We start from the raw sequence: 15,277 nt of genomic DNA on the forward strand, positions 1-15,277 counted from the left end.
TTGTTTATTTGAGAGATTTCTTAATGTATATTTATTGTTATAAACATCCCTCTGAGAAGTGATTTTGCTGCATCCTCTAAGTTTTGGTATATTATGCTTCCATTTTCATTTGTGTCAGGATATTTTTGATTTCCCTTTTGATCCACTGATTGTTCAAGAGTGTGTTAATTTTCCAATTTTCCTCCTGTTACTGATTTGTAGTTTCATACCATTGCACTTGGAAAAGATACTTGATATAATTTTAATCTTCTTAAATTTGCTAAGACTTGTGGCCTATCATCTGATCTATCCTGGAGAATTCAACACTTGAGAAGAATGTGTCTTCTGGTGTGTTGGACAGAATGTTAGGCCAATTTGGTCTTTAGCATTGTTCAGAGGTACTGTTTTCTTACTGATTTCCTGTTCTGGATGATCTATCTATTGTTCAAAGTGAGCTATCAGTTTCCTACTTTTACTGTATTGCTCTCTATTTTTCCCTTCAGCTCTGTTAATATTTGCTTTATATATTTAGGTGCTCTGAGGCTGAATGCATATAGTTTTATGATTGCTATTTTCTCTTGTGAATTAACTCCTTTTTATCATTATATAATAATCATTTTTGTCTCATGATAATTTTTGACCTAAGTCTATTTGTCTGATATAAGATACCCCTGCTGTCTTTGGGTACCATTTGCATGGAATATCTTTTGCCATCTCTTCACTTTTGGCCTATGTGCTTCCTCAAATGTAAAGTGACTTTCTAGTAAGCACCATATGGCTGGATCTTATTTTCTAATCCATTTAGTCTATGTCTTTTGATTAGATAATTTAATCCACTTAAATTAAAAGTAATTATTAACAGGTAATAACTATTGTGATTTTGTTAACTGTGTTCTGTTTTGCAGTTCCTTTGTTTCTATATTCCTATTTTAGCTGTCTTTTGTTGAATTTTTATAGTGGTTGCTTTCATTCCTTTATCTTTTGTCTACTACACATTTTTTTCTGATTAGCATGAGGCTTACATAAAACATCTTATAGTTTGAAATTTGTAACAAATTTAACTTCAATCACATAAAAATCTCCACACTTTTACTTCTCTGCTCCCTCACATTTTTGTTACTGATGTCATACATGTTTTTATACTGTATATCAATTAACACATTATTGTACCTCTATTATATTATTATTTAAAGATTTTATTTATTTATTTGACAGAGAGAGACACAGTGAGAGGGAACACAAGCAGGGGGGGTGGGAGAGGGAGAAGCAGGCTTCCCACTGAGCAGGGAGCCCGATGCAGGGCTTGATCCCGGGACACCGGGATCATGACCTGAGCCGAAGGCAGACACCCAACAACTGAGCCACCCAGGCGCCCCTGTATCTCTATTATTTTTAATACTCTTATCTTTTAACTTCTATATTAGTGTTAAAAGTGATTTATGTACTATTATATGCAGAGTATTCTGAGTTTGACCATATACTTACTTTTACCAGTGAGTTTTATACTTTCATATATTTTGATGTTGCTAATTAGTATCCTTTCATTTCCACTTGAAAAACTCTTTAGCATTTCTTATACAGCAACTCTAATGGTGATGTAACCCCTTTTGAGCTTTTGCTTGTCTTAGAAAATTTTTAATCTCTCCTTCATTTCTGATGGATAACTTTGCTGGGTATAGTATTCCTGGTTTGCAGTTTTTTTCTTTCAGTACTTTGAATATATCATACCATTCTCTCTCTGCTGCAAGGTTTCTTCTAAGAAATCCACTGACAGTTTTATAGGGTTTGGGGGGAGTCCCTTGTATATGATGAATCATTTCCTGTTTTCAAAATTCTTTTTTATGTTTGGCCATTTGATTATAATGTGTCTAAGTGAAGACCTCTTGATGTTGAGCCAATTTGTGATTCTTTGGGTGTCATGGATCTGGATGTTCAACTCCCTCTCCAGATTTGGGAAGTTTTCTATTATTATTTCTTTATAAACTTTCTGTTCCTTTCTCATTCTGTGCTCCTTCTGGGATTTTCATAATGTGTATATTGGTTTACTTTAAGATGTTCCATAGCTCATGTAGGTTTTCTTCACTCTTTCATTCTTTCTTCTCTTTGTTTCTCTAACTGAATGATTTCAAACGACCTATCTTCAAGTTTGCTGATTTTCTTCTGCATGATCAAGTCTGCTGCTGAAACTCTATAGAATTTTTCAGTTCAGTTCTTCAGCTCCAGGATTTGTTTCTTTTTAATGGTTTCTATTTCTTTGTTAAACTTCTCATTTTGTTCATGTATCATTTTTCTGATTTCATTTAGTTGAATGTGTTCTCTCATAGTCTACTGAGTTTCTTTAAGACAATATTTAAAATCTTTGTCAAGCAGTTCATAAGTCTCCGTTTCTTTTGGGTCAGTTAGTAGAGCTTTATTAGCTTCCTTTGGTGTTGACATGTTTGCCTGATTCTTTCTTGGTATCTGTATATTTGAAAAAGCAGATTCCTCTTCCAGTCTTTACAGCCTGATTTTGGCAGGTAGACTTTCTCCCTCCAAGTCCTACAACTGATAGGGCTGCTTCTGGGATTGTGGTTGAGTAAGGCTGAAACCGTGTCATGTGGCTATTGCCAGGTTCATGGTTGGCAAGCATGTCATCGGGGCACAAGCAGGTGTTGTGTCCCATGGGTTCTTAAGGGTGCTCCTGTCATGTCACTGGGCTGGTTCATGGGTGGGTAGGACTGCTTTTGGACTGTGGTAGAGTGGGACTAAAGTTGGGTCACAAGACTACCTCAGAGATTGTACTCAGGTCTGAGGTCAGTGGGTGTTTAACTGGAAGCATCTGCAAGTGTGGCTTCTGCTGGGTCTTTTGGGTGGATTCCTGCCCATGAAAGACTACCTCAAATTGTGGTAGAGCACTGCGGGATCCATGTCTTGTGGTTTTTGCTAAGTCTGTAGTCAGGTGTGATTTCTGCTGGGCAACAGTTAGTACTCCCATAAGTTTACTGGGCTGGTTTCTGGGAGAGCAGGATCGCCTCCACACCATAAGAGAGTGGAACTAGAGCTGGGATGCAGGAACAACAGTCAGCTCTGAGGCTGGCAGACCTGTTATCAGAAGTACCCACAGGGATGGCTTTTGCTGAGTCCCTTGGTGGAGGGGGCCAGGTATAGGACTGAGGACAAGTAGGCTTAGAGCCAAGACCATAGGGAGATAGGACCATAGGGTGCACTGCCACTGGTGCATAAGCTTCCCTCCCTGTTTTTGGGCTCCAGCAGTGTTTTGTAACCTCCTACCTGGATCCCAAAGCTCTCACAAAAGCATTTTTGTCCAGGGATGCCTTTCATATATTTTTCTGTGGAGGGACATGGGCTGGGTACCTCCAATTCATTCCACTGTGTTGCTGACATTATTCCTCTTTATTTTTAAAATATTAAACATATTCTGTAACAGACTGAGACTTCATGCAATTCAAATTAAGTTTTACTGTATTAAATAACACTCTGGGGGAGAAAGGTAGAAAAATATTCAGAAGGGATATGCCAGACTGTAAATTTACCATTTTAGTAGACAATGTAATAAATAAACATGATGGATTATAAACTGAGTATAAAAGCAATAATTATAAGGAAGCTACTGTAAAAGCTGCATAGTTAGTATGAAACTCAGTCTTATCAGCATTCTATTTAACTGCCAAAAAGGAGAAATTTAAAATAAAATGGTATAATACTGTTAAATCTTTTCTTCCTGAGGAAATTAGTTTTCAGAAATAAGCTTAAAGGGGTGACCGGGTGGCTCAGTTCGTTAAGCATCTGCCTTCAGCGCAGATCATGATCCCAGGGTCCTGGGATCGAACCTCACGTTAGTCTCCTTGCTCAGCGGGGGGCCTGCTTATCCCTCTCCCTCTGCCTGCTGCTCCCCCTGCTTGTGCTCTCTCTCTCTGTGAAATAAATAAATAAAATCTTAAAAAAAAAAAAAAAGAAAGACACTTAAAAAATTCTATTTGGTGCTAAAGTTTTTTTTTCATCATATATGTAAGTCCTATTTAAAAAAAGTAAAGAATCTGTTAGAAAGTGTATGAATTCTGAAAATGTTAACAGAAAATCGAAAAGAATAACTTACTTTATTTCAAGTTGTTTTATTTTATTTTCTGCTGTCTTAAGTCTTAGTTGAAGATCATCTTTTGAACGCTCTGCAACCAGACATCTTTGGTGCATTTCTTCTAGTTTTCTGTAATCACTTTCATTTACTCTACCTTCATGGTAAATCTGCAAAAGAAGATTATATGTATATTACCTTACAGAAGAAAACTGTCTTAAGAAATTACACAGTTTATCAATGATAAATAAACACCCATAATCATGTGTTCATCTGTTCCCATTGTTACACAGTAAGACATATCAGTAACTTTGGTTATTTCATATTTGAAAAATGTTGAAAACTGACACATAAAAATTATTTTTTGAAAGTATTCATGCTCACTGCAAACTAGTTTCAATATGTTATTTTTAAAATTATTTATTTTATCCTTTCTTTTATTAATGTGATGTGTCATGTTGATTGATTTGCAAATACTGAACCACCCTAACAACCCAGGAATAAATCTCACTTAATCATGGTGAATGATTTTTTTAATGTATTGCTGGATTCAGTTTGCTAGTATTTTTATTGAGAATTTTTATATCCATGTTCATCAGGGATAATGGCCTGCAGTTCTATTTAGTAGTGTCTTTGTCTGGTCCGGGTGATGCTGGCCTTATAGAATGAATTTGGAAGGTTTCCTTCCTTTTCTGTTTTTTGGAATAGTTTGAGAAGAATAGGTATTAACTCTTTAACTGTTTGGTAGAATATGTTTGTGAAGCCATTTGGTCCTTGGGATAGTTTTAATATTTTAAAAAGAAATGTAAAATAGCTGAAAGAAAAGAAATATTCTAAATGTCACCAATTAGAGATAACTGTTTTGATTAAATTGTTTTGAATACCCTTCAAGACAATTCTATATTCAGGCACACCTGGTGGCTCAGCTGGTTAAGTGTCTGCCTTTGGCTCAGGTAATGATCTCGGGATCCTGGGATTGAGCCCTGCTTTGGGCTCTCTGCTCAGAGGCAAGTATGCTCATGCATGTTTCCTCTTTCAAATAAATAAATAAAATCTTAAAAAAAAAAGACAATTCTGTATTCTGATATTAAAGAATACAGATATATGCTATGATGCAATAAACAGAACTATCTGAAAGTGATTCTATAATCTTACTCTGGATTAACTAGACCATAATCTAACTGAAATGGGGCTGCCTCTTTTCCCAACAGGAGTGGGTGTACCCAAGCTCAGCTTCTTATAAGACAGGCTTCCTACCACAACACAGGGGCTGTAACATCCTGAGAACCGTAAAGTTTCCAGGTGCTAAGCAGCTCACATTTCAGACAAATTCTACCCATAGCTACCCTCTAAATCCAGACTGCCTGGCCAAGCAACCTGTATCTTCTCCCACTGAAAAGACTGCTTTGTCACTCCTGCTCTATAAAAAGGTTGAATATCAGCAAGTTAATGTCCCACTACTAAAATACAGACATGTGTGTATATATATAGATATATCTATGTCTATATATATATATATATATCAGTACTTTGACTTTAGCACACTTGTCTGGGACAGTGGGATAGAATTAGGGACCTGTGCCTTTTCTTTACCTGTTGTCTTTAGTCTTGTTTTACATTTCCTCAATTAAGCCTATTCCTTAATCTATGCCATGTGATTTAAAGAATTTATCACAGCCATGATGTACAGTAGGTAGCAATCTAAATGGGATCGATCCCTATTCCATAATAGTAATTCAGAAGGAATCAACCTCACAGGAGACTGGTGACCATAAATGTCCTACCTGGAACATGACATATATACTTTTGCTATATGCTGCTTTTGTAAGTGACTCTTTTACTATCTGATGTCATGATCTTTTTATGTCACTAATACAGATATGTCACATGCTTTTTATACTATGTAGTTTTCTTTGAACATCAAATCTGGCTCTACCATTTACTACTTGTTAGCATGGGTAAGTTACTTAACCTCTACGAGTTCCTAATGCAGCACTTAAAACACAGTATATGCTGCATCAAGTTTCATTTCCCTTTTTTCCCAAGGCATTTTAAAAGAGTGGGATATTTACTGATGATAAAAAAATATTTAAATAAGAAATAAAATTTTAAACTATAGACTTTTCACATTATTTTTTCTCAAATATCACTGGGGTAATACTTTCCTACTTAAGAAATAAAAATCTACACATTTAAAAGGTTAAAATCAGAGTAATATTATAATTTTCTGGTTATATATACTTGTTTTTATAGATGGCTTACACCCAATAAAGGTTGGCATTAAATTTAAAAACAGAAGGGAGACCAAGTAAAATTTACTATTGGGATGAAGTTTAAACAAGGAATATAGCTACTTCATAAAATTTATACCTTTAAGTAAAAAGTACATATACTGTGGCCACTCTTACAAAGAAATGTATTCAGGCAATATTAATATTTAAGTGTTGATTGTGAATATATTCCAAATAAAAACACTCACTTACACTGTAGGGGTTGCTAATAGACAGTGTGATGAAAGTGGAGAGTAATAGTGAGCATTTGCAGCTGAGTTTTAGGTAGGTTTTTTTTTTTTTTTTTACCTTTTCTAGTTCTCCTTCCACTGCTTTTTTCTCCCTAATGGCTCGTTCAATTTGGCCTTGTTTTTCAGCACACTCCTATAAATTCAATTCATATTGGAAATAAATATATTTGTAAAATCTTAAGAAAAAATGGATACATAAAATAATTTGTTCATAACAAGAATACCACACTTACCCTATCAATACAGCAGGACCATATTGATTATTAAGCAAAAACAAAAACAAAAAACTTCCATCTTCAAAGAGCTACCTATCTCAGGAGTTCTAAGTAAACATTCTAAATTAGTGACAGAGGTTGAGGGATTCTAGAGAGAAAAAAATGAGACCCTTTTCTCATATTAGTTTTATTCATATACTCTTATGACGTATTTTAAAAAGGAACACAGAAGAGGACAGCGACACAACACCCTGCGGATAACCTGTGGCCTAAAAGGCACACAGGTATATAAATAAATTCTAAAACTTTTTTTTTTTTTTTTGCAAAACTTATAAAGAGCCAAGGGGTGCCTGGGTGGCTCAGTTGGTAAGCATCTGACTCTTGATTTCGGCTCAGGTCATGATCTCAGCATTGTGAGATCAAATCCCACACTGGGCTCTGTGCTCAGTGGGGAGTCTGCTCAAGATTCTACTTCTCCCTCTCCCTCTGCCCTTCTCCTGCCCTGCCCTCTGTTCACATGTTCTCTCAAAAAAAAAGAAAAAAGAGCCAGTGGACACAGTAAAAATTTTATTAGCATGATTATAAAACATTTCTGCTCCAAAGGCTTTAATCAGTAAAACTGAGCAAGCATATCAATCAGTTGATAAAATTTAGTATTTTGCAAATGAGAGTAAAACTGAAAACAATCATTTATAATGACTGGTTCCTCATAGCTATTTGTTTTTATCTATTTATTTTCGATAATGGCTGTGATTATTTTCTATTAATTGTATATTATGCTTTGGATGAACCTCCTTACTGGCAGTACACTACTGATATTCAATTATCTTTAGCATAACTCTATTTTACAGAAGTACTGTATATCAATGTTTTTAAATTTTATTTTTTTGTTTTATTTTCTTTAAAAAATATTTTATTTACTTGACAGAGAAAGGGAGAGAGCAAGAGAGGGGACATAAGCAGGGGGAGTGGGAGAGGGAGAAGCAGGCTTCCTGCCAAGCAGGGAGCCCAATGCGGGGCTCGATCCCAGGACCCTGGGATCATGACCTGAGCCGAAGGCAGACGCTTAATGACTGAGCCACCCAGGCGCCCCTCAATGTTTTTAAATTTTAAAATGAGCTTCTAAATTGTGACCCCAAATGAATTCTAATTATACTGAAGACCCTTAACCCTATGTCACTAATCAGATGATTGATCTAAATTTATTATCTTTCATTAAGGCAGAACTGTTAGTGTACAAGAAATGAAACTTTAATGTGCCATAATATGTTCATACAGTAAATTGCTAATCTATGAAAAGGTGGTTTTATGGTGTGAAATTTGGGGTTTCTCCTATGTTCATAACTCATTTTATGTGATTGTTAACAGACTATTTTTAGAGCAGTTTTAGGTTAACAGCAAATTGACAAGTTAGAGATTTCCACTATACTTCTTGTCCCCATATGTGCAGAGCCCTCCCCCATTTTCAACATCCCTCACTGTAGTGGTATATTTATTAATACTGATGAACCTACACTGACACAACATTATCACTCAAAGTCCATAGTTTACATTAGAGTTCACTCTTGGTGCTGTATATTTTATGGGTGTGGACAAACTTACAATGACATGTACCCACCATTATAGTACCATACAGGTAGTTTCACTGTTCTAAAAATCCTCTGTGCTTCATCTATGCTTATTCATCCCTCTCTCCTCCTAAACTCCTGATAACGTCTTTTTACTGTCTTCATAGTTTTGCCTTTCCCAGACTGTCAGTTAAGAGTCAAACAGGATGTAGCCTTTTCAGACTAGCTTCTTTCACTTAATAATACACATTTTAGTTTCCCCCATGTCTTCTCATGGCTTGATAGCTCATTTCTTTTTAGTGCTGAATAATACTCCATTGTCTGGATGTACCAGTTTATTTGTCCATTTGCCTAACTAAAGGACATCTTGGTTGCTTCCAAGTTTTGGCAACTGTGAACAAAGCTGCTATAAACATCCATGTTCAGGTTTTTGTGTGGATATAAGTTTTCAACTCCTTTGGCTAAATACAGAAGAATGCAATTGTTGGACCATATGGTAAGAATATTTTAGTTTTGTAAGAAACCATCACACTGCCTTCAAAAGTGGCTATACCATTTTGCATTCCCACCAATGAATGAATTGAGATTTCCTGTTGCTCCACATCTTTCCCAGAGTTTGGTGGTGTCAGCGTTCTTAATTTTGGCCATTGTAATAGGTGTATCTGGTACATATTTGGTGTAATGAGTAGCAGCTCATTGTTTTAGTTTGCACTTCCCTGGTGAAATATGATGTGTAGCATCTTTTCATAATCTTATATGCCATCTCTATATCTTCTTTGGTGGGGTGTCTGTTAAGATCTTTGGTCCACTTTTTTTTTTTTTTTATTATGTTCAGCGTAGCCACTGGTTCATTAGTTGCATAGAACACCCAGTGCTCATCACAACATGTGCCCACTTTTTATTTTTTTTAAAGATTTTATTTATTTGACAGAGAGAGAGAGAGAGAGACAAGGAGAGAGGGAATACAGAAGGGGGCTGGTGGGGAGCCCGATGCAGGGCTCGATCCCAGGACCCTCAGACCATGACCTGAGCTGAAGGCAGATGCTTAACAACTGAGCCACCCAGGTACCCCATGTGCCCACTTTTTAATTGAGTTGTTTTCTTATTGTTGAGTTTTAAGAGTTCTTCATGTATTTTGGATAACAGTCCTTTATCTGCTATGCCTTTTGCAAATATTTTCTCCCTGTCTGTGGCTTGAATTTTCATCCTCTTGACAGTGTCTTTCACAGAGAAAATTTTCATTTTAATTCAGTCCAACTTATCAATTGTTTCATGGGTCATGCCTTTGATGTTATACCCAAAAATTCACTGCCAAACCCAAGATCATTCAGATTTTCTTCTATTTATCTTCTAGGAATTTTATAGTTTTGTGTTTTACATTTAGGTCTGTGACCATTTTGAATTAATTTTTGTGGAGGATGTAAGGTCTGTGTCTATATTCATTCTTTTACATGTGAATGTCTAATTGTCCTAGCACCATTTGCTAAAAAGACTGTCTTTGAACCACTGTATTGCCTTTGCATCTTTGTCAATGATCAGCTGACTGCATTTAAGTGGGACTATATTTTATTCCATTCTAGATTCTGTATTTTATTCCATTGATCTATTTGTCTATTTTTTCACCAATATCACACTAGCTTATTATAGCTTTACAGTAATTCTTGAAATCTGGTAGTGTCAGTCCTCTGATTTTGTTCTTCTCCTTCAATACTGTGTTGGCTATTTTTGGGTCTTTTGTCTCTCCAGATAAGTTTTATTTATTTAAAAATTATTTTTTGAATTTTTATTTAAATTATAATTAGTAACAGAGAGTGCAATATTGGTTTCAGGAGAATTCAGTGATTCATCACTTATATTCAACACCTAGTGCTCAACATAACAAGCGCCTTCCTTTTTTTTTTTTAATTTTATTATGTTATGTTAGTCACCATACATCATTAGTTTTTTTTTAATAATTTTTATTGTTATGTTAATCACCATACATTACATCATTAGTTTTTGATGTAGTGTTCCATGATTCATTGTTTGTGCATAACACCCAGTGCTCCATGCAGTACGTGCCCTCCTTAATACCCATCACTGGGCTAACTAATACCCCCTCCCCCCTCCCCTCTAAAACCCTGTTTGTTTCTCAGAGTCCATAGTCTCTCATGGTTCATCTCTCCCTCCAATTCCCACTCCCCCCCTCATTTTTTTCCCTTCCTTCTCCTAGTGTCCTCCAGGCTATTCCTTATGTTCCACAAATAAGTGAAACCATGTGATAATTGACTTTCTCTGCTTATTTCACTTAACAAAGTGAAATATACATCCATATTGATGTAAAAGTTGGGTATTCATCCTTTCTGATGGCTGAGTAATATTCCATTGTATATATGGACCACATCTTTTTTTTTTAATTTTTTTATTGTTATGTTAATCACCATATATTACATCATTAGTTTTTGGTGCAGTGTTCCATGATTCATTGTTTGTTCATAACACCCAGTGCTCCATGCAGAACGTGCCCTCCTCAATACCCATCACCAGGCTAACCCATCCCCCTACCCCCCTCCCCTCTAGAACCCTCAGTTTGTTTTTCAGAGTCCATCATCTCTCATGGTTCGTCTCCCCCTCTGACATACTCCTTTTCTTCCTCTCCTGTTATCTTCTTCTTTTTCTTTTTTCTTAAAATATGTTGCGTTGTTTCAGAAGTACAGAACTGTGATTCAACAGTCTTGCACAATTCACAGCGCTCACCATAGCACATACCCTCCCCAATGTCTATCACCCAGCCACCCCATCCCTCCCACCCCCAACCACTCCAGTAACACTCAGTTTCTTTCCTGAGATTAAGAATTCCTCATATCAGTGAGGTCATGTGATACATGTCTTTCTCTGATTGACTTATTTCACTCAGCATAACACCCTCCAGTTCCATCCACGTCGTTGCAAATGGCAAGATCTCATTCCTTTTGATGGCTGCATAATATTCCATTGTGTATATATACCACAGCTTCTTTATCCATTCATCTGTCGATGGGCATCTTGGCTCTTTCCACAGTTTGGCTATGGTGGACATTGCTGCTATAAACATTGGGGTACACGTACCCCTTCGGGTCCCTACATTTGTATCTTTGTGGTAAATACCCAGTAGTGCAATTGCTGGATCGAACGGTAGCTCTAATTTCAACTGTTTGAGGAACCTCCATACTGTTTTCCAGAGGGGTTGCACCAGCTTGCATTCCCACCAACAGTGTAGGAGGGTTCCCCTTTCTCCACATCCCCGCCAACATCTGTCGTTCCCTGACTTGTTAATTTTAGCCATTCTGACGGGTGTGAGGTGGTATCTCATTGAGGTTTTGATTTGGATTTCCCTGATGCCGAGCGATGTTGAGCACTTTTTCATGTGCCTGTTGGCCATTTGGATGTCTTCTTTGGAGAAATGTCTGTTCATGCCTTCTGCCCATTTCTTGATTGGATTATTTGTTCTTTGGGTGTTGAGTTTGATAAGTTCTTTATAGATTTTGGATACTAGCCCTTTATCTGATATGTCATTTGCAAATATTTTCTCCCATTCTGTCGGTTGTCTTTTGGTTTTGTGGACTGTTTCTTTTGCTGTGCAAAAGCTTTTTATCTTGATGAAATCCCAATAGTTCATTTTTGCCCTGGCTTCCCGTGCCTTTGGCGATGTTTCTAGGAAGAAGTTGCTGCGGCTAAGGTCGAAAAGGTTGCTACCTGTGTTCTCCTTTAGGATTTTGATGGACTCCTGTCTCACGTTTAGGTCTTTCAACCATTTGGAGTCTATTTTTGTGTGTGGTGTAAGGAAATGTGGACCACGTCTTCTTTACCCATTCATCTGTTGAAGGGCATCTCGGCTCTTTCCACAGTTTGGCTATTGCAGACATTGCTGCTATGAACATTGGGGTGCATATGGCCCTTCTTTTCATTACATCTGTGTCTTTGGGGTAAATACCCAGGAGTGCAATTGCTGGGTCATAGGGTAGCTCTATTTTTAAATTTTTGAGGAACCTCCACACTGGTTTTCAAAGTGGCTGTACCAACTTGCATTCCCACCAACAGTGTAAGAGGGTTCCCCTTTCCCCACAACCTCTCTAACATTTGTTGTTTCTTTCCCTGTCCATTTTTGCCATTCTAACTGGTGTAAGGTGGTATCTCAATGTGGTTTTGATTTGAATTTCCCTGAAGGCTAATGATGATAAACATTTTTTCATGTGTCTGTTAGCCATTTGTATGTCTTCTTCAGAGAAGTGTCTTTTCATATCTTCTGCCCACTTTTTGACTTGATTATTTGTTTTGGGTGTTGAGTTTGAGAAATTCTTTATAGATCTTGGATACCAGCCCTTTATCTGTACTGTCATTTGCAAATATCTTCTCCCATTCTGTGGCTTGCCTCTTAGTTTTGTTGACTGTTTCCTTTGCTGTAACAAGCACCTTCCTTAATATCCAACACCCATTTAGCCCATCCTTCACCCACTTCCCTCCATTGGCCCTCAGTTTGTTCTTTATTGGTTTTTTTTTTCCAAGATTTTATTTGAGAAAGAGAGAGAGTGCACATGTGCACATGAGCAGGGGAGGGGGAGGCTGAGGGAGAAGCAGACTCCCTTGCTGAGTAGGGAGCTGAAGCAGGGAGCCCGACCTGGGACTCAATATCAGGACCTTGGGATCATGACCTGAGCCGAAGGCAGGCGCTTAACCAACTAAGCCACCCAGGTGCCCTGTTCTCTATTGTTAAGAGTCTCTTATGGTTTGTTTTCCTCTCTCTCTCTTTCTCCCCTTGTCATATGTTCATTTGTTTTGTTTCCTAAATTCCACATAGGAGTGAGATCATACGTATTTGTCTTTCTCTGACTGACTTATTTTGCTTAGTATAATACACTCTAGCTTCATCCACATTGTTGCAAATGGCAAGATTTCATTCTTTTTGATGGCTGAGTAATATTCCCATATATAAACCACCTCTTCTTTATCCATTCATCAGTCAATGGACATTTGAGCTCTCTCCATAGTTTGGCTATTGTTGATAATGCTGCTATAAACATTGAGATGTATGTACCCCTTCAAATCTGTATTTTTCTATCCTTTGGGTAAATACCTAGTAGTGTAACTGCTGGATCATAGTACAGTCCTATTTTTAACGTTCTGAGGAACCTCCACACTGTTTTCCACAGCAGCTACACGAGTTTGCATTCCCACCAACAATGCAAGAGTGTTCTTTCTCTGCATCCTCACCAACACTTGTTGTTTCCTGTGCTATAATTTTAGCCATTCTGACAGGTGTGAGGTGGTATCTCATTGTGGTTTTGATTTGTATTTCCCTGATAATGAGTGATGCTGAGCATCTTTTCATATGTCTGTTGGCCATCTGGATGTCTTCTTTGGAAAAGTGTCTATTCATGTATTCTGCCCATTTCTTAACTGGATTATTTGTTTTTTGGGTTTTGAGTTTGGTAAGTTCTTTACAGATTTTGGATACTAACCCTTTTCTCCAGATAAACTTTAGAATCAGTTTGTCAATATCCACAAAATAACTTGCTGGGATTTTGACTGGGATTGTACTCAATCTATAGATCAGGCTGGGAAGAACTGACATTTTGACTTTGAGTCTTCCTATCCATGAACATGGGTTATCTCTTCATTTATTTACTTCTTCTTTGATATCTTCCATCAGAGTTCTCCTCATATAGATTTTGTTAGATATATAACTTAGTAATTTTTTTATGTACTAAGGTAAATGGCAAAATGTTCTTAATTTAAAATTCCATTTGCTCATTGCTGGTATATGGGAAAACACTTGACTTTTGTATATTACCCCTGTATCCTGCAACCTTGTTATGCTGTAATTGCTTTTTTGTTCCACAGTTTTTTTGTTCTTTTTTTGGTTTGTTTTCTACATAGACAATCATGTCATCTGCAAACAAATTTCTTCCTTCCCAATCTGTACAACTTTTATTTCCTTTTTTAGTCAAATTGCATTAGCTAGTACTTCCAGTTTGATGTTGTAAAGCAGTGGTGAGAGGGCACATGATTGCCTTGTTCCTGATCTTTTTGGTTTCACAGCTGTAGGCTTTTTGTAGATGTTCTTTATCAAGTTGAGGAAGTTCCCCTCTGTTTCTAGTTACTCAGAGTTTTTATCATGAATGGGGGTTGGATTTTGTCAAATGCTTTTTCTGCAGCTATTGATATGATTCCCATATGATTTTTAATGTAGATATTAATAACCATGTTGGATCACACTTCTGAATCTGGTGAATGACATAAAAAGAAAGGTACATGATAAATACCCTATGCATCTCTGTCCACCCAATCCACCATTTCATTGATAAAATGAGGACTGAAAGAGTATTGGGTTAACCTCAAAGTTAAAATAAGACAGAAAAGTTGAAACCTTTAGAGAGAAATATATTAATTCTATTAAAAATTCACTGTAATGCTAAAGCAAACATTTAAAATTACTATTATTAAAAAGCTTTCATGGATATTTGCTATTAATCACCACCAATACTCCTACCTTTTGGGAAAGATATGACCAAATGATACTAAATATTTTTTCAAGTACTCATGGAGTATTTTCAAAATCATATCCTATAGTCTACCATAAAGAAAATCATAACAAATATTAAGAATCAATATAATATAGATTATAATCTGTGGCATCTATTTAACTGGATTAGAAAACAATAATAAAAAGATATCTAAATACATACAGACATGGAGATTCAAAATTAAAAAAAAAATTTTTTTTTTAAATTCACTGATCCAAAAAAGATCATAAGGAACTTTTCATTTAACTTGTATAAAATTAATAACCAATCTTCTTACTTATTTGCTGTAGATTAACAGCAATCTCTGCTAGTTGGCATAATTAAAACTTTGAGTATTCTTTTTTTTTGCTTTTTAATTTTTTTTATTTTATTATGTTAGT

At 36.4% G+C, this 15,277-nt stretch overlaps 1 protein-coding gene across 1 annotated transcript in view; it reads right to left on the reverse strand.

Annotated features, from left to right (window-relative positions):
- SCLT1 (sodium channel and clathrin linker 1) overlaps positions 1–15,277 on the reverse strand; it is a 184,626-nt gene that overhangs the window by 56,461 nt on the left and 112,888 nt on the right. Inside the window, 2 exon segments of the mRNA XM_027600311.2 lie at positions 4,076–4,221; positions 6,631–6,705. Coding sequence (XP_027456112.2) covers positions 4,076–4,221; positions 6,631–6,705 — 221 coding nt within the window.

The sequence above is a fragment of the Zalophus californianus genome, chromosome 2, assembly GCF_009762305.2.
Source record: "Zalophus californianus isolate mZalCal1 chromosome 2, mZalCal1.pri.v2, whole genome shotgun sequence".
Taxonomy (NCBI): domain Eukaryota; kingdom Metazoa; phylum Chordata; class Mammalia; order Carnivora; family Otariidae; genus Zalophus; species Zalophus californianus.